General features: G+C 46.4%; 1 protein-coding gene across 1 annotated transcript; it reads left to right on the forward strand.

The window, feature by feature from the left end:
• Nucleotides 1-655: 655 nt before the first annotated feature.
• LOC139555075 (zinc finger and BTB domain-containing protein 10-like) lies at nucleotides 656-21,274 on the forward strand. The gene is made up of 5 exons (XM_071368540.1): nucleotides 656-1,731; nucleotides 8,468-9,521; nucleotides 12,492-12,560; nucleotides 13,716-13,891; nucleotides 18,002-21,274. Exons 1-5 carry the CDS (start codon nucleotides 1,054-1,056, stop codon nucleotides 18,308-18,310), a joined length of 2,286 nt encoding a protein of 761 aa, XP_071224641.1. The 5' UTR covers nucleotides 656-1,053; the 3' UTR covers nucleotides 18,311-21,274.
• The last annotated feature ends 729 nt before the right edge of the window (nucleotides 21,275-22,003 follow it).

Here is a 22,003-nt window from a genome sequence, read left to right on the forward strand (position 1 = left end):
TGGTGTTATCTAAACATAATCGTATTACTTACGTATTACGTATTACTTACTATATCATCATACACTACTAATTTTGGTTTATTCATCAATAAAACCAAATGAAAATATATATATTCCACTCGGCCGTGTTGGACTGTATACATTTCCAATCAATTATTAGTTACGTATTTGGATTGTTATTGATTATTAGTTTCTGATATTGCTGTGGTTTTTCACATAATTCATTTTAACAAAATATATAACAAAATATACACTTATTTGGACAACATGTTTGAGTTTATTTTATTATATGCCTATAATAAACAAACTGGGCGATGTTGGATTGCAAAAAAATATTGGAAATAACGAAATAGTAATGGGGGAAAATGTGGAACGCAAAGAACCATGAAAGTGTTAATCATTCACCTGGTATCTGTGTCACCACCTAGGAACATACAGAGAGTATCTGTATGGTCTGTATGTTCCTAGGTCACCACCACACCTTGTGCGTTTGGTTGGATCATTTGTTGTACCTGCCCATTGAAATGAATGTAATACAAATACCATAGGTGCGCACTAGATCTGTTTGATGCAGTTAAATACAAGGGCACCGTCACCCCGCTTGGCAGGAGGTCTGAAAGGAGGACAAGGATTTGTTGGTTGGAGACAAGCAAAACCAAAGATGAAAAGCACGCGGGAAATGGGTGCAGCCACTCACACAAAAGACCCCTTGCTGTAAACAGCGTTGAGCTATAAAAGAACAGCACCCCCATCTTCCTTTAAATGACCCCCCACGACCCCCCTTTCTCTGGTCGAAGTGCATTGTGGGGAAAGTCGTTGCCATTCGACCTCTGTAGGGCCTGCGCGGACGCAGCTAGAACCCTGAAATTCATTATGCGTTTTAAAGCTTTATTTATTTCCGCATAACCTACATACTCTCACCAGGAGGCCAAAGTAGGAAAAAACGATAAACAGACATATAATTCGGATCCGCAACATAGAATACTTAAATATATCGAAATTAGTCGGTAGGGATATTGTTAAGAAAGTGGTATATTTTAATATATTAAGAAAATGTCTGGGGAGAGAAACCGCAGGTCGCTGGCGTTCAGAGGAGGTGGATTAGCCGTAACCGGTTCCAGTGGTGTCGGGGGGAGCAACAGTAACAGCTGGGAGGCCCAGGCCTGTCAAGACCGAAATTTGAACGGGAACCGACCAGATCAAGAAGAGGATAGGGATCTGGGGGCAAAAGGACCATCGCAAGAGAGAGTGGAGGGTGGGGGATCTGTCAGCGATAGCACAGAACCAGAGGCAGAGGACCCGGAAGGGGGCAACTGGGGAGACGGGAACGGAGAGGATCGTGTCGGTTGGGTGGCAGTAACTGTCAGAGAAGACGAGTCCAGGAAAGGGAGTAACTGGACAGCGGGTAACGGCCTGAACAGCGAGGACAGAGGCGAAGCGGGGAGCGGGGGAGACGGGGAGCAGGAAACGGGTGGTGCCAGGAAGTCTTGGGTAGAAATGAGACCGCAGACGTTACTCCAGAAACATTCGCTATTCCAAGCATCATGGCGACAGGAGTTCCCATGGCTCAAATTTTGCCAGGAGACGGGACTTATGTCTTGCTCCTGGTGTCACAACATTGCCACTAAAAACAACGACGAGCTGGTGAAAGGCAGTCGAAATTACAAGCGGGCCTTGCTTTTGAGACATCATCTGTCTTCTGAGCACGGAAGGAATGATCCGACCAAGCAGGTAAAGTGTCTACAGCGTAATTTATGGTTATCATTTTGAGTTGTGTCTAACTTAGTTAGCCAATATTTACGCTCAGCTGAGTTTCAGTTCCCTGGCAGTTCCATTTCCCCGGGAGAGGCTATCCAGCTTGCTTCCTAGTTAGCTAACGTTAGCTACTTTTTAGCTAGTTACTTGCTAGTTCTAATCAGACATGTTTGATCGTTAAAGGTAGCTAGCCTACCCAATGCTCCCATGTTAATCTAAATACCTAGCTACAGCTCACGTTTATTAAAATGTGCTTAATGGTGACATTTATACAGAAACCAATTACTAGCGAAACAAATCTGGCTAGCCTGTAGCCCAGTGACAGTGTGACTCCCATTAACTTGCTATTCCACGTACAAGTAATGGGAGTCACATTGGTGGCTAGCTACCTTAGGGTGTTATTTTATATTACCATAGCTTCAAGGACAATACACATACTAGCTAGCTATCTACTGTTAACATTTGCCCTGGAGTTGTATGTTTTCTTCTGTGCCAGAGTATAATGTACTTGTAACCATTCAACAAACGCTTTTGTTACCCCAGCAACTACCTTGGTTGATTGCTAGCTTGCTTTGCTAGCTGGTGAACCGCACCCCTGCCTACCCCCCCTTCTCTGTTCTGCTTTGCACAGTGGAGAGCAGAATGCAGAATGACCTCTGGCGCATTTCTCCCCTCCTCCCGTTGGAGCAGCTAAATTAGAGGCATTGTGCTAGATGACTCCCCAGAATCCATAGATGGTGTGTCACGGGCTAGGTTGGACAGGAGGAGAGGTAAATCAAGTCCAAGCAGCTTGACAGCTAGCTACCCCTTCCTACCCTCCCTTCCTACCCTCCCTTCCTGACCCACATGCAATTCTTTCAGTGAAAAGGTTACAATAGGTTCATACACTATATATACAAAAGTATATGGACACACATTCAAATTAGTGGATTCGGCTATTTCAGCCACACCTGTTGCTGACAGGTGTATAAAATCGCGCACACAGCCATGCAGTCTCCATAGGTAAACATTGGCAATAGAATGGCCTTACTGAAGAGCTCAGTGACTTTCATCATGGCACTGTCATAGGATGCCACCTTTCCAACAAGTCAGTTTGTCAAATTTCTGTCCTGCTGCCCCTGTCAACTGTGTGTGCTGTTATTGTGAAGTGGAAACGTCTAGGAGCAACAACGGCTCAGCTGCGAAGTGGTAGGCCACACAAGCTCACAGAACGGGACTGCAAAGTGTTGAACCGAGTAAAAATCATCTGTCCTCAGTTGCAACACTCACTACCGAGTTACAAACTGCCGCTGGAAGCAAAGTCAGCACAATAACTGTTTGTCGGGAGCTTCATGAAATGGGTATCCACTATCCATGGCCGAGCAGCCGCACACAAACCTAAGATCACCATGCGCAATGCCTAGCATTGGCTGGAGTGGTGGAAACCTCGCCCGCGTTGGACTCTGGAGCAGAGGAAACGCGTTTTCTGGAGTGATGAATCACTCTTCACCATCTGGCAGTCTGACGGAAGAATCTGTGTTTGGCAGATGCCAGGAGAACGCTACCTGCTCAAATGCATAGTGCCAACTGTAAAGTTTGGTGGAGAAGGAATAATGGTCTGGGGCTGTTTTTCATGGTTTGGGCTGGGTCCCTTAGTTCCAGTGAAGGGAAATCTTAATGCTACAGCATACAATTACATTCTAGACGATTCTAACTTTGTGGCAAAGTTCTGGGGAAGGCCCTTTCCAGTTTCAGGATGACAATGCCCTTGTGCACAAAGCGAGGTCCATACAGAAATGGTATGTTGAGATCGGTGTGGAAAAACTTGACTCGCCTGCACAGATCCCCCGACCTCAACCCCACGAACACCTTTGGGATGAATTGGAACGCCTACTGCAAGCCAGGCCTAAATGCCCAACATCAGTGCCCAACCTCACTAATGCTCGTTGCTGATTGGAAGCAAGTCCCCACAGCAATGTTCCAACATCTAGTGGAAAGCCTTCCCAGAGGAATAGAGGCTTTCATAGCAGCAAAGGGGGGACCAACTCCATATTAATGCCCATGATTTTGGAATGCGATATTCGACGAGCATATGTCCACATACTTTTGTTCATGTAGTGTATGTATATTGGCAGCAGCATGGGTTGTCATGGCACCATCTGACCTTGTCAACCCATACATTTATGGATTAATAGGGTTTTTTATGGTATGTTTTGTATCATATAATTACCAAGCTATACATTGTCAGGTTGTATGTACAGAAGGACTGAAACCATGACAGACCATCACCACGGCTTCTTTCCCCTAGGCTTGGTATCAACGATTGATTACTTGATGTTGTTCCCAATGTCAAAATTATGAATGTGTATATTGCTGCAAATAAATCACGTTTGGAATATTCATCATAGGACTATGAAACACCTTCTGGGTGAGATGGAACATTCCACTTGTGTAATTACAAAACCTGCCCAACTCCATTGCTACCCAAATACAAAGCAATTACTAAAATCCTATCTAACAATGTTGTTAGCTACCGTAGTAATTACAGGGTTTTTACACAGGGTTAAAGAGTAATCACAGCAGTATATAAAAAAACAACTACAGAGCCCAGTTTCCTATTTGACATCTAGGCCCTATCACCTCTTATCCTGACTCTGATTCAACCTGTCAGGGGAATTAAGAGCATGCAGCCACAATTTGACTCTAATTTGTCAGTGAAATGCAAGAGGATTGGATCACACTGCTAGACCACCAGGGTTAGTTCCATCCGATATACGCAATCACTAATCAGAATGACTTAAAGTGAAGGGATCCACTAACTTGTACACATCACTAATTAGTAAGGAAAGCAGTGGGAGGAGGGATTAGAGAAGAAGTAGTCCTCCTCCCTGAAAACAAGACTACCCTGGCTGCTTGGTCAGGGTTTAAAGGTTAGGGATAGTGAGGGATAAGACAGTAGCTCCACCATATAATCAAACACTTTCCTATAGCCTAATTTCATTTCGTAGCTTTGGGAATAAAAGATTTTAGATGCCTTTAAAATTTCTTGATTTTCTGTGCAGTTGTTAATGTCAAAGTTTAAATATGCAAAGATGATTTTCCCTGTGGTGTTTTTCCCCATATATAGTAGCCTAATGTTGTTTTGAATATAATTCCTGTGTGAACTACATTGTGGCAGCACATGAAATGGCATAATTTTCTTCACCCAATTCCGGACCAAAGTCCGGGAGGGGGACAATTCATCCCTGGAATCCGTCAACCCAATGAGGAGCTATTTGCATTGTTGGGAGGCCTGCTCCCAACCCACACCTTAGGGCCAGACACACTGCCGCATTGTTCTAGCATCTGGGAGACGGTCGGGTTAGGGGAGAGTATGGAGCCAGCTGGCCTCAGGGTAGGGATGGGATGGTAAATGGATGGTAGTGTGTAGTTACGTTAGCCTGGGCACCCATTGCCCGAAGGGCCCTTGGTTTGTTTTTATTTTCTGGGATATTGTTCCACAAATTCTACTCTCTGTTTTAAGGGGAAGTGTTTTATATTTGTACTCCTGGATGGTGAGAGGTTAGCCAACAGTAGCCTACATCACACAGTTAAGAACTGGTAGGTAGATCTACTGTAAAAGTCATTTCAATCTGTTTGTATAGGCCTAGGCTGCATTTGCAGTCCATTTTAGTAATACTTCGATAGTAATAGCCTAAACACAGAATTTCACATACAGTGCATTCGGAAAGTATTCAGACCTTTTCCACATTTTTGTTACGTTACAGCCGTATTCTAAAATGGATTCAGTAGTTTCCCCCCTCAATCTCCACACAATACCCCATAATGACAAAGAAAAAACAGGTATTTAGACATCTTTAGAACATTTTATAAAACTGATATTACATTTATGTAACTATTCAGACCCTTTACACAGTACTTTGTTGAAGCACCCGTGGCAGCGATTACAGCCTCAAGTCTTCTTGGGTATGATGCTACATGCTTGGAAAACCTGTATCTGGGGAGTTTCTCCCATTCTTCTCGGCAGATCCTCTCAGGCTCTGTCAGGTTGGATGGGGAGCGACACTGCACAGCTATTTTCAGGTCTCTCCAGAGATGTTTGATTGGGTTCAAGTCCGGGCTCTGGCTGGGCCCACTCAAGGACATTCAGAGACTTGTCCCGAAGCCACTCCTGCGTTGTCTTGGCTGTGTGCTTAGGGTCGTTGTCCTGTTAGAAGGTGAACCTTCGCCCCAGTCTCAGGTCCTGAGGGCTCTGGAGCAGGTTTTCATGAAGGATCACTCTGTACTCTGTACTACTTTACAAACTTCTTCCATTTAAGAATGATGGAGGCCACTGTGTTCTTGGGAACCTTCAATGCTGCAGACATTTTTTTGGTACCCTTCCCCAGGTCTGTGCCTCGACACAATCCTGTCTCGGAAAACCTGTTTTCGCTTCGCCATTATCGGGTATTGTGTGTAGATTGATGAGATTATAATTTTTTACAAATCCACTTTAGAATAAGGCTGTTGTATAACGACATGTGGAGAAAGGGAAGGGTCTGAAAACCTCCTGAATGTACTAGATTTAATTTAGATGATGAACGTCAATGGGCTTCGAGCCTACCAGTACTCTAACCTCATGTTTCCACCATAACATCACTGGGCCTGGCTCACAATAAATGGCCACGTCAGAGGTCCGTCTTCTCACCATGGTATTCTCATTTGGACTCAGCCAGAGCAGTGTGCGAGACCTGCCGATCCAGCAGCACTAACACAGTCCGTAACACGTGGCACATCTGGATGAAGGATGAGCCGAGTATGGAGCTGGAGAGAGTAGTGTCCTAGCCTGACTCCCGTACCTCCATACTGCAGCCCAGCTCACATAGCCTAGGCCTACATTCAGTAGTGTAGCAGGCCTGTACCCCAACCATTGTGACCAGTCTCGGTTACTGTGGCAGTTATTATGGTTAAAACTGCCTCAGTACCAGGACGTATCCCCACCGTTGTGATCTGTCAGTTGTTGCGTCTTGTTAATCCAGTGAATGTGACTTACCCCTACCTGTACATATTATCTCTACGACCTCGTACCCCTGCACATTGACTTGGTACCGGTACTCCTTGTATAAAGCCTCGTTATTGTTATTTGTGTTCCTATTTTCTATTTAATTTGATAATTGTCTTACTTTATAACTGCGTTGTTGGGAAAGGCTCGTGAGTAAGCATTTCACGGTAAAGTCCACACCTGTTGTATTCGGCGCATGTGACAATTTCTTATTTATTTAAAGATAGTAAATATGCCTCTTTATGCAACCAGGAAGCAGGCGATTTCACCAGAGATGGTTAATCCGCCTGCTCACCCTCCTCCTTCTGTATACACACACCTTTCAAAGTGTCAATGCCACACCTCTCCAAATACTACCCATCCTGTTAGGGCAGAAAATAAGGTGACCGACTCTCTGGCATTGAGCCCATTGTATGGTTGTGTGCATGATTGAATCATTCTGCGTCTTCCTTCCTGTTATCCTATTCAGGGCTTAGCCCCTCTTAGAGAGCCACATGCAGCCTGTCTCCCTTACACACACACACACACACACACACACACACACACACACACACACACACAAGTGTCAAGTCAGGGCCTTTCTGGTTAAGTGGGAGCAAAGAGCAGAGCAGGCACAGAGGAGCCAGGGTTTAGCTGCTGTATCTAATAAGTGTGTGAGTGCAGGGCCATACAAAGAAACCCCAGTGAGGCACAAAGCAGCACTGAACAATGAGCTGCAAGAGAGGAGAGAGCCTGGTATTGTGAGGGTAAATGGGGTGACCTGGCTCTATCTCTTCTTCTCTCTGCTAGCTCTCTCTCTCGCCCTCTCTCTCCTTTCCTCTAGACCTGGCTAGCAGGAACAGAGTGCCTTGCTGCTCCTGATAATAACCCCGATCATGCCTGCCTGGACAAGGCCTTCCAGTCACTCAGCGTAGGGAGGGGGGTGGGGACCTCGAAGAGCAGAGAAATGGATTTAATATAAATTACTTGAGCTGAAAACCCAGCTGTGTAAGGAGAGTGGGGTGGGGGAGAGAGAATGCAGGTCTCGAGCAATGTAAATTACTCAGGATTAGGACATCTGCTATGCAATTCGTAAACGAGGCAGAAATGTATGCAGGCAGTGTGTTAGTGTAGTAACAGTTATGTCAGTCAGTGCAGTGCTGTGTACTCCCTCTCTCTGGCTCTCCTCCGTACCAGCTTGGCCTGCTGCCCTGGATGGGAAACTCCCATGAAGGGATAGGGAAGATAGAGGGAGGGATGGAGGCAGAAGAAGAGTGAATTTCTCTCCCATCAGCCATCATATTGACAGGTAGTGGGTGGGGTTTTGGGACAATTACATCTGTTTCCGTCTGTTATGATTGGTTATAACACCATTAGCTGCTGTCACAGACCCAGATTAGGCCCTATTCCTGGGCAAAAAAATCGTCATGATCTGGGAACCTGCCCCATAATTCTCTGCAAAAGTGGGAGTAACAGTAACCGAAGCAGCTGTATGACTGTATTTCAATGTACTTTGGAAGTAGTTACCACATTTCCAGTTCCCACCAGGTGAAGAAACACCTCCCCCATTATGGAGCCAGTCAGACCAGTTTCACCCCTGCCAGGTGCATCTGTCATTGTCCCTTTCCTTTGTGTGTCCCTAGCCATTAATCCTGCTCATCTATTTGTTTCTCTCGCTCTCTGTGTGTGTGTGGGGTGTGTGTTGTCTACCAGGAGCTGGAGCGGCCTGGCTGTGAGGACCCCCCCCAGGGGACAGACATGGAGACAGAAGACTACTACAGGAACAACAAACCTAACCAGGACTCCTACTGCTACCAGCTGCTGCAGGAGCTAAACAAACAACGCAAGGGAGGAATCCTTTGTGACGTCAACATCGTTGTGAGCGGAGAGGTGTTCCGGGCGCACAAGAACATCCTCGTAGCCGGGAGCCGCTACTTTAAGACCCTCTACTGCCTGACCAAGAGCGAGAACACTTCCTCATCATCCTCGTCATGTGACCAGACGACCACAGTCACCGACACCCACCTCGACGTGGCGGCAGTGGCAGGTTTCTCGGTCATCCTGGACTTCCTGTATAGCGGTAACCTCCTGCTGACCAGTCAGAACGCCATTGAGGTGATGTCCGTGGCCTCCTACCTCCAGATGACGGAGGTGGTGGGATCGTGTCGGGGGTTCATCAAGGAAGCCCTCAACATCAGCATCAAGCAGGAGGCCCCTGACTCAGTGGTGGTGGATTACAACAAGAGGAGAACGGTGGCCAAAGACGGAGCTGGACAGGTGCGCTCAGACGGCAGCACCAACAAGAAGCCTGGGAGTAACTTCTGGGCCACCAGCATCCTGTCCAAGCTGTCAATCAAAGCCAGTGGTCATGTCCAGGATGGGGAGCAGGCAGGGGGAGGCAGCGTGAAGGAGGAGCCCAGTGATGTGGAGCTGTCTGCGGGGGAGGGCTGCGCCCTGGGAAGCTCCAGCTGGGGATGTGAGAACTCGTCCGAGTCGGCTGAGAACGAGCCTCCGAGCGTTCCGGGACCGGGGCCGGTGTTCGTCTGGAACGAGCCGGCTCCCGGGGCTGCGGCGGGCGGGGTGGTGGCGGTGAAAAGGGAAGGTCAGAGGGTGCAGCCAGGGAGCGGACGGAGGAAAAAACAGATCACGCGGCGGTTCGTCTACAACATCCCACCAGAGCCAGAGGAAGGGTTTGATGAGGGGATGTTCATCCAGCCCTCAGCCTCCTATCCCAGGGAGGACTTCTCCTTCCTCTCTGAGAATGCCGGTACGTCACCTCACCCCCCTCTCACACCAGTTCTTTAGGTAGCCAATGGTCAGACCAAGCACTCAGTCCCCCAACTGACAACACATAAACACATGCACATTCTTTAAGTAGGCCGTACCAACAGTTGTTTAGATGACCAAACAGCAGCCCTGTTTTAGAGAACGTGTAGGCCTAGCATTTTCTGTTTACTTCCTAGACTGACATGGTATGACGACCATGCCTCTAGTCATGGTATTTAGTTGGTGGAGGTCTGAGTTAGGCCAGAGGTCTGTCCTGTTCCTCTAGTCATGGTATTTAGTTGGTGGAGGTCTGAGTTAGTCCAGAGGTCTGTCCTGTTCCTCTAGTCATGGTATTTAGTTGGTGGAGGTCTGCGTTAGTCCAGAGGTCTGTCCTGTTCCTCTAGTCATGGTATTTAGTTGGTGGAGGTCTGAGTTAGTCCAGAGGTCTGTCCTGTTCCTCTAGTCATGGTATTTAGTTGGTGGAGGTCTGAGTTAGTCCAGAGGTCTGTCCTGTTCCTCTAGTCATGGTATTTAGTTGGTGGAGGTCTGAGTTAGTCCAGAGGTCTGTCCTGTTCCTCTAGTCATGGTATTTAGTTGGTGGAGGTCTGAGTTAGTCCAGAGGTCTGTCCTGTTCCTCTAGTCATGGTATTTAGTTGGTGGAGGTCTGAGTTAGTCCAGAGGTCTGTCCTGTTCCTCTAGTCATGGTATTTAGTTGGTGGAGGTCTGAGTTAGTCCAGAGGTCTGTCCTCTTCCTCTAGTCATGGTATTTAGTTGGTGGAGGTCTGAGTTAGTCCAGAGGTCTGTCCTCTTCCTCTAGTCATGGTATTTAGTTGGTGGAGGTCTGAGTTAGTCCAGAGGTCTGTCCTGTTCCTCTAGTCATGGTATTTAGTTGGTGGAGGTCTGAGTTAGTCCAGATGTCTGTCCTGTTCCTCTAGTCATGGTATTTAGTTGGTGGAGGTCTGAGTTAGTCCAGAGGTCTGTCCTGTTCCACTGGACATGGCAGCCTGCTAGTGCTAGTCAGAGACTAGAGAGAGTCACAATAGCCCGAGCAGACCTGGTTTCAAATCATTTCAAATACTTTATCTGTACTCGATTTGAACTTGCCTGGCATAATGGACCAATAGAATAGTCTCCAAACTGCAAAACCCACCCATCTGGCAGGCTTGAGCAAACGCTGGTGGTGTTTGAAAGATTTCGAATAGTATTTGAACCCAGGTCTGATCCAGACTGAAGGCCCCATGCCCTCCGCTAGCCGTATATCTTTTTAATTAGCAGCCAGCCTGGTATGAGTATGGCCAGCCTGTCCTTTTTAAGTCGGCCCCACTCCTGTCCTCATCCTGCCACACCATACCTCAGAAACCCTGGGTAATCTCTGACTCTATGAGCCTGTCACGGCCACACACACACGCTCACAGACAGTGCCAGCTCTGCCCCCATTAAGCAGTGTGCTGTATGGAATGATATCATGCATTAAGGGGGATTTCACTCCTATTGCAGGATAAGGAAGTAAAGCAGGGGACACATTCTTCCTCCAGGTTCCTTTAAACGCAACACAAATCTTCTTCTCCCCTGTTTTATTGTGGCGAGAGGTGTTGCAACTTGGTGTGTCATCATTAATGCAGCAACACAATTCCCTAATTTGGCACTCTGACCTCTCCCTTTCTGTCTCTCTTCAGCCTAGATCTATGTATTAGAGATGCTCCACTTCCTCTGTAACTGTAGTAGTATGGGTTACTATGAGGAGAATCTGCAGTTTAGCATTAGTGCACAATATTTAAAAAATAATATTTATTTACCTTTATTTTAACAGGGTCCCGTTGAGACCAAGATCTCTTTTGCAAGGGAGCCCTGCATATACACTATTTACAAAGTAGAATACAATATAATACAAATATTCCAGAAAAACAATCACATTCCTCAGCAAGGAGGTCCCCACTCCCCAATCAACATTTTAACCTGCCAGAGAGGCACCAGAACATCTAGTTGTAGGGAACTCTGTAGATTGTTCCATACATGGGGTACAAATAAATTGAAAGCAGATTTACCCAACTCTGAGGAGACCGAAGGGATTTGTTTTAAAACATTTTGCAATGGATAAATGAGCATTTCTTATTGGATAAGTCTCCCTGTTTCAATCTGTTTTCTTCTGTTTGGTGCCGAATGAACACCACCTAAGCTTCAGGTGACCAGAGGTCCATTCCTCTGCTTTACCATAGCAGAGTTGCTGGACTTATGGCTATAAATTCTTGGTTCCTCTCTAAACAAGGTCGTTGGATTGTTTTAAAGTGCGAGCTTCCTGGTTGCTGCCTCTTTACACACACACTAAATAACCTCCCAATCCCTTGGAGGTGCAAAGCTGTCAGGGTCTGCCCCTCCCTCCCTCCCTAATCCCCCCTAATGCACTGGGGCTGTCCTCACCATTCCAAATATTGACCCAGGCATGCAGAATAGAGAATGGGACCAGTGGTCAGGTACTTAACAATAGGCTCTGAGGGCCAGGCCCAGAGCTATGGCTAATTAAGCCTGTTCAGTGTAACATGATCCTCAGTGAAGGGCTGAGAGCTTCATCCTGGCATAATCCACAGCCCAGTGGGAGAGGCTGCTGAATACAGTGGCCTGGCTAGAGGAAGTGTTCTACAGACAGACAGGCAGGCAGTCTAGGGAATGGATGACAGAACACAGGCAGCTCCAGGGTCGTATTCATCAGGGATTAGGCACCAAACAGAAAACACAAAAGCAGAATGAAACAGGGAGGGTCTACCTCCACGACTTGTCCAATAAGTAATTTTCTTAATTTATTTTTAAAACATTTTTCCTACAGTGTGCCCTGCTGAACACGACCCTGGGGATAGGTCTGTAAACTGGGGTGGGGGGGGTTGTGGGGCCTGGTCTTTTGTGTACGTAAGGTAGTGTCCTTCTGCCCCCCCCAAACCTTTCAGCCCCTCTTATCTCTTTGTTTCTCCTCTCACAGAACTGGCCAACCAGATTCAGTACAGCCTCCTACAAGACTCCTCCCAGCAAGGAGAGTCCTGGGAGAATGGTAAGATTTGTCCTCTTCTTGTATAAGCTGCATGTACCTACTATTATACTCTCTAGTAGTTGGCTTAGTGTCTGTTCAAAAATATGTTCAGACTTTGGTGCTTACAGATTAGAGATTACTATACTTATGACCGATTTTGTTTTCAAACCTTATGTCATGAACCTAACTTGGTGGATGGTTAATATGATTATGATCAGTGATCGGAAAACTTATTCTAAGTGGCTCTGGATCGGAGTGAAACGACTAAAATGTAAATATCCCACACGGTGGTGAAAGACACTGTATGCTGTTGAACACGAACAGCACAGGTGACCTGCTTTTCCTCAGCCCCCTGGCAACCTGGCCTGCTTGACAACGCTTTTGTGTCTCGGCACAAACAAAGACAAAGGCAGAACCCTATCGTTCAGGTGGCTGTGCTGCGGGACAGAATAGCACAGAGCCTTGCCAAATCAATCAGTTAACTAGTCACTATCTATAGCTATCCCTGGGGTTGTTTAGTAGTTAGTGTGGTTTTATGATTCCACTTTTTTACATCATAGATTTGTCAAATATCTTTCTTCACAATTTTGTAGTTGCTTATCGAGGCTCTAATATTTTCCCACTTTAATTTTAATCTCGTTGATATCTTGTGAAATGTGTTCATAGCAGCCGAGGCACTGCATTTCCGAACATTTTCTTCAAGATTCTTTCCTTCCTACATGAATCTGAAATGTTTTATGTCAGTGGGTTAATGGTAAAACAATTACATGTTTTATGTCAGTGGGTTAATGGTAAAACAATTACATGTTTTCGGTAGGGAAATCAAATTAGACTTATTTTGTTATGTCCCCTAGGCAGTAGTTGCCATGGCAACTGACACAGTTTCTAGTATTTTATGGGGGTAACTCTGAGTGACTGTTTTCTCTTTCCATAAACACCATGGTAACATGATACCCCCTCACTGGGGACCCCCCTCACCCCTCACCCCACCACCACACCCAACAGCTCCTCTCTTCTATTGACAAGTGAAGATCAAAGGGGTTGTACCACCAGAGTCCGGGTGGCTCGTCAACTAACTGCTCCAAATCCTCCCTTCATTGTCTGTCAATGTGGGTTTGAGCAGCTGATTAGAAAGCAGCCTCCTGACTCATAACCTGTTTGTGTTTTTCTTCTCAGGCGAGTCGTCCGACACGGCCCTGAATAAGCTCAAGTGTCCCCATTGTAACTACATCGCCAAGCACCGGAGAACACTAAAGAGGCACCTCATTATCCACTCTGGTGTCCGCTCCTTCAGCTGTGATATCTGTGGCAAGCTGTTCACCCGCAGAGAGCACGTCAAGAGACATTCCCTGGTAAGACCCAACACACACATCACCGTGTCATAGCCTCCCTCTACACTGTCACCTTCCCGTCAAGAGACATTCCCTGGTTAGTAGAGGGCCTGAAAGGGAACATCACCTCCCCCAAAATATAGCTGTCCTCCTCCACATTCTCACCTTCCCCCAGACACCTGAGTCGGGTTGCAAAATGACAGTTACTTTCTCAAGATTCCCAGGTTTTCCAGAATTCCTAGTTGGATTATTGTATTCAGGTGGTAATAATCACGAAATCCTGAATCTTCCAACCAGAATTTCTGGAAAACCAGAATATTTTGGGAAAGTTACCGTAATTGTGCAACCCTGCACCTGAGTCTACCTCCACACCCCCTCAGTCCTTAAAACACCCAGCACCTGAGTCTACCTCCACACCCCCTCAGTCCCTAAAACACCCAGCACCTGAGTCTACCTCCACACCCCCTCAGTCCCTAAAACACCCTGCACCTGAGTCTACCTCCACACCCCCTCAGTCCCTAAAACACCCTGCACCTGAGTCTACCTCCACACCCCCTCAGTACCTAAAACACCCTGCACCTGAGTCTACCTCCACACCCCCTCAGTCCCTAAAACACCCAGCACCTGAGTCTACCTCCACACCCCCTCAGTCCCTAAAACACCCAGCACCTGAGTCTACCTCCACACCCCCTCAGTCCCTAAAACACCCTGCACCCGAGTCTACCTCCACACCCCCTCAGTCCCTAAAACACCCTGCACCTGAGTCTACCTCCACACCCCCTCAGTCCCTAAAACACCCTGCACCCGAGTCTACCTCCACACCCCCTCAGTCCCTAAAACACCCTGCAGCTGAGTCTACCTCCACACCCCCTCAGTCCCTAAAATACCCTGCACCTGAGTCTACCTCCACACCCCCTCAGTCCCTAAAACACCCTGCACCTGAGTCTACCTCCACACCCCCTCAGTCCCTAAAACACCCTGCACCTGAGTCTACCTCCACACCCCCTCAGTCCCTAAAACACCCTGCACCTGAGTCTACCTCCACACCCCCTCAGTCCCTAAAACACCCTGCACCTGAGTCTACCTCCACACCCCCTCAGTCCCTAAAACACCCAGCACCTGAGTCTACCTCCACACCCCCTCAGTCCCTAAAACACCCTGCACCTGAGTCTACCTCCACATCCCCTCAGTCCCTAAAACACCCTGCACCTGAGTCTACCTCCACACCCCCTCAGTCCCTAAAACACCCTGCACCTGAGTCTACCTCCACACCCCCTCAGTCCCTAAAACACCAAGCACCTGAGTCTACCTCCACACCCCCTCAGTCCCTAAAACACCCTGCACCTGAGTCTACCTCCACACCCCCTCAGTCCCTAAAACACCCTGCAGCTGAGTCTACCTCCGCACCCCCTCAGTCTCTAAAACACCCTGCACCTGAGTCTACCTCCACACCCCCTCAGTCCCTAAAACACCCAGCACCTGAGTCTACCTCCACACCCCCTCAGTCCCTAAAACACCCAGCACCTGAGTCTACCTCCACACCCCCTCAGTCCCTAAAACACCCTGCACCTGAGTCTACCTCCACACCCCCTCAGTCCCTAAAACACCCTGCACCTGAGTCTACCTCCACACCCCCTCAGTCCCTAAAACACCCAGCACCTGAGTCTACCTCCACACCCCCTCAGTCCCTAAAACACCCAGCACCTGAGTCTACCTCCACACCCCCTCAGTCCCTAAAACACCCTGCACCTGAGTCTACCTCCACACCCCCTCAGTCCCTAAAACACCCAGCACCTGAGTCTACCTCCACACCCCCTCAGTCCCTAAAACACCCTGCACCTGAGTCTACCTCCACACCCCCTCAGTCCCTAAAACACCCTGCACCTGAGTCTACCTCCACACCCCCTCAGTCCCTAAAACACCCAGCACCTGAGTCTACCTCCACACCCCCTCAGTCCCTAAAACACCCTGCACCTGAGTCTACCTCCACACCCCCTCAGTCCCTAAAACAACCAGCACCTGAGTCTACCTCCACACCCCCTCAGTCCCTAAAACACCCTGCACCTGAGTCTACCTCCACACCCCCTCAGTCCCTAAAACACCCAGCACCTGAGTCTACCTCCACACCCCCTCAGTCCCTAAAACACCCTGCACCTGAGTCTACCTCCACACCCCCTCAGTCCCTAAAACACCCTGCAGCTGAGTCTACCTCCACACCCCCTCAGTCCCTAAAACACCCAGCACCTGAGTCTACCTCCACACCCCCTCAGTCCCTAAAACACCCTGCACCTGAGTCTACCTCCACACCCCCTCAGTCCCTAAAATACCCAGCACCTGAGTCTACCTCCACACCCCCTCAGTCCCTAAAACACCCAGCACCCGAGTCTACCTCCACACCCCCTCAGTCCCTAAAACACCCTGCACCTGAGTCTACCTCCACACCCCCTCAGTCCCTAAAACACCCAGCACCCGAGTCTACCTCCACACCCCCTCAGTCCCTAAAACACCCTGCACCTGAGTCTACCTCCACACCCCCTCAGTCCCTAAAACACCCTGCAGCTGAGTCTACCTCCACACCCCCTCAGTCCCTAAAACACCCAGCACCTGAGTCTACCTCCACACCCCCTCAGTCCCTAAAACACCCTGCACCTGAGTCTACCTCCACACCCCCTCAGTCCCTAAAACACCCTGCACCTGAGTCTACCTCCACACCCCCTCAGTCCCTAAAACACCCAGCACCCGAGTCTACCTCCACACCCCCTCAGTCCCTAAAACACCCTGCACCTGAGTCTACCTCCACACCCCCTCAGTCCCTAAAACACCCAGCACCTGAGTCTACCTCCACACCCCCTCAGTCCCTAAAACACCCAGCACCTGAGTCTACCTCCACACCCCCTCAGTCCCTAAAACACCCTGCACCTGAGTCTACCTCCACACCCCCTCAGTCCCTAAAACACCCTGCACCTGAGTCTACCTCCACACCCCCTCAGTCCCTAAAACACCCTGCACCTGAGTCTACCTCCACACCCCCTCAGTCTCTAAAACACCCAGCACCTTCCCCTAGCTACTCACATTCTTTGGTGAGTAGAGGACCTGAGTCCTTCAGACACCCTCATCTTCCCTTAGCTACTGTACTGACATTCCCTGGTGAGTAGAGGACCTGAGTCCTTCAGACACCCTCATCTTCCCTTAGCTACTGTACTGACATTCCCTGGTGAGTAGAGGACCTGAGTCCTTCAGACACCCTCATCTTCCCTTAGCTACTGTACTGACATTCCCTGGTGAGTAGAGGACCTGAGTCCTTCAGACACCCTCATCTTCCCTTAGCTACTGTACTGACATTCCCTGGTGAGTAGAGGACCTGAGTCCTTCAGACACCCTCATCTTCCCTTAGCTACTGTACTGACATTCCCTGGTGAGTAGAGGACCTGAGTCCTTCAGACACCCTCATCTTCCCTTAGCTACTGTACTGACATTCCCTGGTGAGTAGAGGACCTGAGTCCTTCAGACACCCTCATCTTCCCTTAGCTACTGTACTGACATTCCCTGGTGAGTAGAGGACCTGAGTCCTTCAGACACCCTCATCTTCCCTTAGCTACTGTACTGACATTCCCTGGTGAGTAGAGGACCTGAGTCCTTCAGACACCCTCGCTTGCCTCTAAACACCATGTCCTTGTAACCATGTCATCTTGGATTTCCTTAATTACTTGTTTTTAAATCACACCACCTCCCTCTTCAAAACATTATCACTCACACACACACCCACCAATACTCCCCCTGTCTCCACGAACCTGCTCTCCCCCTCCATCACTCTGTCCTCCCCCTCTCTCTCCCCCTCCATCACTCTGTCCTCCACCCTCCTCCTCCATCACTCTGTCCTTCGCTCTTCTGCTGTAGAGGTGTCCTCCATGTCTTTTGCTGCATTCATTTACTCCTCAGAAGTAGGAAAGTCGGAAATATTGGATTGGGTAGTGGCAGTTTCTCAGTCATATTTCTGAGTTAAGAGCAAATGTATGACTATTCCAGGAGTTTAGCGTGAGTTTCTAATTTCCACGTTTCCAATTATTCCGACAGAACATGAACACAGCATTAACCTTTGTCTCGCTCTCCCCCCCCTTCCCATCCCTACAGGTGCACAAAAAGGACAAGAAGTACAAGTGCATGGTGTGTAAAAAGATCTTCATGCTGGCGGCCAGCGTGGGGATCCGGCATGGCTCGCGGCGCTACGGCGTTTGTGTGGCATGTGCGGACTCCCACCAGGCCACACAGGAGGGCCTGGAGTCCCTGGAGGGCTTCGCCCGTGAAGACCATGACTTCGAGGAGGGAGGAGAGGGGGAGGAGCCTGACGAGGACATGGCTGAGGAGGGGGAGGAGCCTAACGACAACGACCAATCCAACTGGGAGGAGGGCGACACTGGTGCTGCCCTTGAGAACGAGTAGTGACTTGCTCAGATAGAAACAAAATAGTTGACGAATTATAAATAAAAAAAGCTGGTAAACAATCAAAGTGCTATCAAACCCTGAGGTTATTTACACAGTTCAGTGTATGAGACAAAGAGAAGCTTTGGTAGCGAGGGACTCCAAGATGTGCAGATATTCTATGTGTCAGACTCTGGGCTTAGTGCTCACTAGAGAAAGAGATAAAAATGAAATATTGAAATCAGGTTTATGGTGCTGTATTTTATTTTTTGGGGGAGGGGGTTGGTGGTGTACAGCGGTTTAAGTTACGATAGACCAATCATCTTTAAAATAAATGTTAATTATTTAATTTATGAAAGAGAAGTTATTATGGTCTTATTAAATATACTTTTTTTCTGTTTTGTTGTAAACTGTTATCAGAGAAGTTTCCTTTCAGATTTGGACTTTCTGTCAAGTCTGAAAGTATATTGTTAGCTGCGTGTTTTAGAATAAAGTACGTCAAAGAAAGAGAGCATTATTTGCCGACAGGAAGATTTTATGTTTAGATGTTCTGAACATTATAATTTTATCTTTTATCTTTTCCATGCACAAATCTTGGAACCAAAAAATCTGTTTGTGACTAATTTATCACAGCCATATTTATGAGTTTAATTTAAGTGGGCTGTGCTATGTGCCAAGCAGAACGCACACCAAGATTTAGCAGGAAATAAGAAAACTACTGAAAAATGCTGAGAGAAAATGAAAGGGATACTTCGGTATTCTGGCAATGAGGACCTTTATCTACTCCCCAGAGTCGGTTCAACTCGTGGATACCATTTTTATGTCTCTGTGTCCAGTATGAAAGAAGTTAGTATTGGCTTGCAAAACTACCTCTAACTAGCTTTAGTGCAATATCTGGAAGTCTATGGGCATCTACTCACTTGCTAACAGATACCCATAGAATTCCTGTCATTGCGCTAACGCTGGTTAGCATTGGCTCTCGACAGTACCTCTAACTTCCTTCATAATGGACACAGAGACAAAAATGATATCCACGACTTCATCTGACTCTGGGGAAGTAGATAAGGCCTCATTACCAAAATCTTGTTGTATTCCTTATAAAGCAGAGAAAAAATAAAAAGTGATTCAGAAAAAAAACAAGTGAAAGTATGAGGGGAAATGTTATGTGCTTTGTATGAATCACAGCACCACACAGTAACACTTTATAAAGCATTTTGACATTAATTTAAAGCTTGAATTTTGCCAAATGATGGAGATGATTGGTGCTGTAATGCTTATGTCGCAAAATACTGGACCTACGCTGTATATGATGTTTCTAATCATGAAGCTTGAAATGACTCAGTTATATGTATTAATCAGCTCTCTATAGAACACTGTTGTGCTATTGTCTTTTTATGTAATGCTCACACACTCACATACCATTTTATAGAGCTACCGGCAGTACTGGACCTAAGTTAAGAAGATAACTTTATATATATATATATATATATATATATATATACATGGTTTATGTTAGGTACTGAGTTTATATATATATATGCTATTATTAACTTGAACGTTGGGTGTAAGGGGGTATTTGAAGAGTGCCGATAGATCATAATATGTGATTTATGAAGTCTGAAAGAGAAACTCCATTTTCAAAAGTGATGATATTTTTACAATCAGTTTTTATTGAATTTGTTAAGTCTTTTTATTTTGTCTGCCAGGTAGGAAAACACTTTGTTAGATATAAAGTGAAGCTCTATGGCCATCATAGACATGCACTTACTTATTTTTTTGGCGTTCATGAAAATCATTTTGTCTTTTTTTGCTTCCCCAAAGAAGGTCTGAATGGAACAATATTAAAACATTTTGTTATTTAATATTATATTGACTCCAAAATGCAATCAAGACTGTTAATTTCTATCTGTTTGTCCAAACAAAATAGTTTATTATTGTTGAGATGATGTATTTAAAAAAAAGCCAGGTAAATTCTATAGTATGTAGATCCTTGCTTGTGTATGTAATCGTCAGATTTAAATGTTTTTATAAAAAAAATAATCATTCACTTTACCCTAGATACATATATAGTTTTATTTGTCCTTTACAAAGATGTATTTACTTTTCCTTTTTCATTTTATTTCATTAAGAACATATTTTATAAGAAATATGGATTGTTTGAAATGTAGGAGCAGCAGTTTCTGTCCATATGCAGTGGATATATATTGAAGTGCTAAAATTATACGGAAATGTTTGATCTCCCTTTTCTCAAAGTGCAAATGTATTTAAAGGAAACCTATAGTAAGTTTCTCATCCCTGTTTGTAAAATATGATTTACCTTCAAATCACTGTGGGAGGAAAAAAAATGTAACTAGTTGATTTTACTTAATGGAACACACAGTTCGCTGCAGTTAGCGTGTTTAAAACCTTGGCCTGGCTTTGTGTCGTGTCTTGGTTGCGTTCAGAAGGCACAAAACGGAAAACAAGTGAAACGGGGAGGTGCTATGCTATCTGTACTTGTCCAATAAGAAACACTGGTTTTTGTTTTCCGTTGCAAAATGTGTTGCTACGTTGTGCCCTAATGAACACAACCCTAGCCTTCCTCTCCTCTCTGGGTCTATATGTGTGTGTGTTCACACCTGTGCTTATTCATCTAACCACCCTGTTTCTTGTTTTTATACTATCCTTTGACTCCCTTACTGTACAACCGATGATCTCAAGATGATGTATTGTTTTAGATTTTATTATGCTGTACTATAATGGACAAAACAAACAAAACACTAATACAGAAACAAGCTTTTTTTAAAAGGTGTATTTTTCAACTCTCTTTTCAAACTACAGTGATGCAAAACCAATGGGCCTTTCTTGGGCTCAACCCCAAACACAAAACAAGTCAGGTTACTCCTTTATATGTTTTTTCAAAATTAAATTCTCCTTTTTCTGTTTCAATTGTACTACTGTTCCTCTATAATACATTTTAAAAATAAAACTTTGATAATGCTTAAACTTAATCTCTGTTTAATTTTTTAATGTTTTTTAATCACATCACTTTATAGTCTTGCACCTCTATGTAAAGGACAGGACACACCATAATGAACGTTGGCTGTCCTGACGAAGCTTGGTCCTGGGGACATGGAGGAGCAGGCTATTGTTTGACCTTAGGGTGCGGGTGGGGTTATTGAGGGAGAGGGTTTATTGGAGATAAGGAGGGGCATTTCCATTAATACACTGGAAAGTCAGCAGGAGGGTTTTGAATTAAATCCTGAATGAGGCAGGAACCAGTGCAGAGATGCTTTGATGGAGGGTGTTCTGGATGTATTGGAGCTTCTAGAGAATCCTGCCAGGGATCCCGATGAAGGGTGTGTTGCAGTCGTCCAGCCTTGAGGAGATAAAGGCATGGACCAGCTTCCCTGCATCAGACTGAGTGAGGGTGGGACAGAGTTTGGCAATGTTCTTGAGGTGATAGGAAGACACTTTACACTGTTGTTTGATGTGGCTGTCAAAGGTCAGGGAGGAATCAAGCTTTACACCCAAATTGGAAAGTTGTATAAGACTCAATGCTGCCATCTAGTGGTCAGGTTGGGAAATAATCATTCAGGGATGAAGGTTTTATCCCCGCCACAAGGTGGCAGCACTTCACCTCTTATCCTCTGTTACAGCCATAGACTTTCAGCAAGGACATAGATCTAGCTACAGGTCCTTGGTTACAGTAAGTCAACACATCTCTGGTTTGGT

This window comes from Salvelinus alpinus, chromosome 26 (genome assembly GCF_045679555.1).
Source record: "Salvelinus alpinus chromosome 26, SLU_Salpinus.1, whole genome shotgun sequence".
NCBI classification, from domain to species: domain Eukaryota; kingdom Metazoa; phylum Chordata; class Actinopteri; order Salmoniformes; family Salmonidae; genus Salvelinus; species Salvelinus alpinus.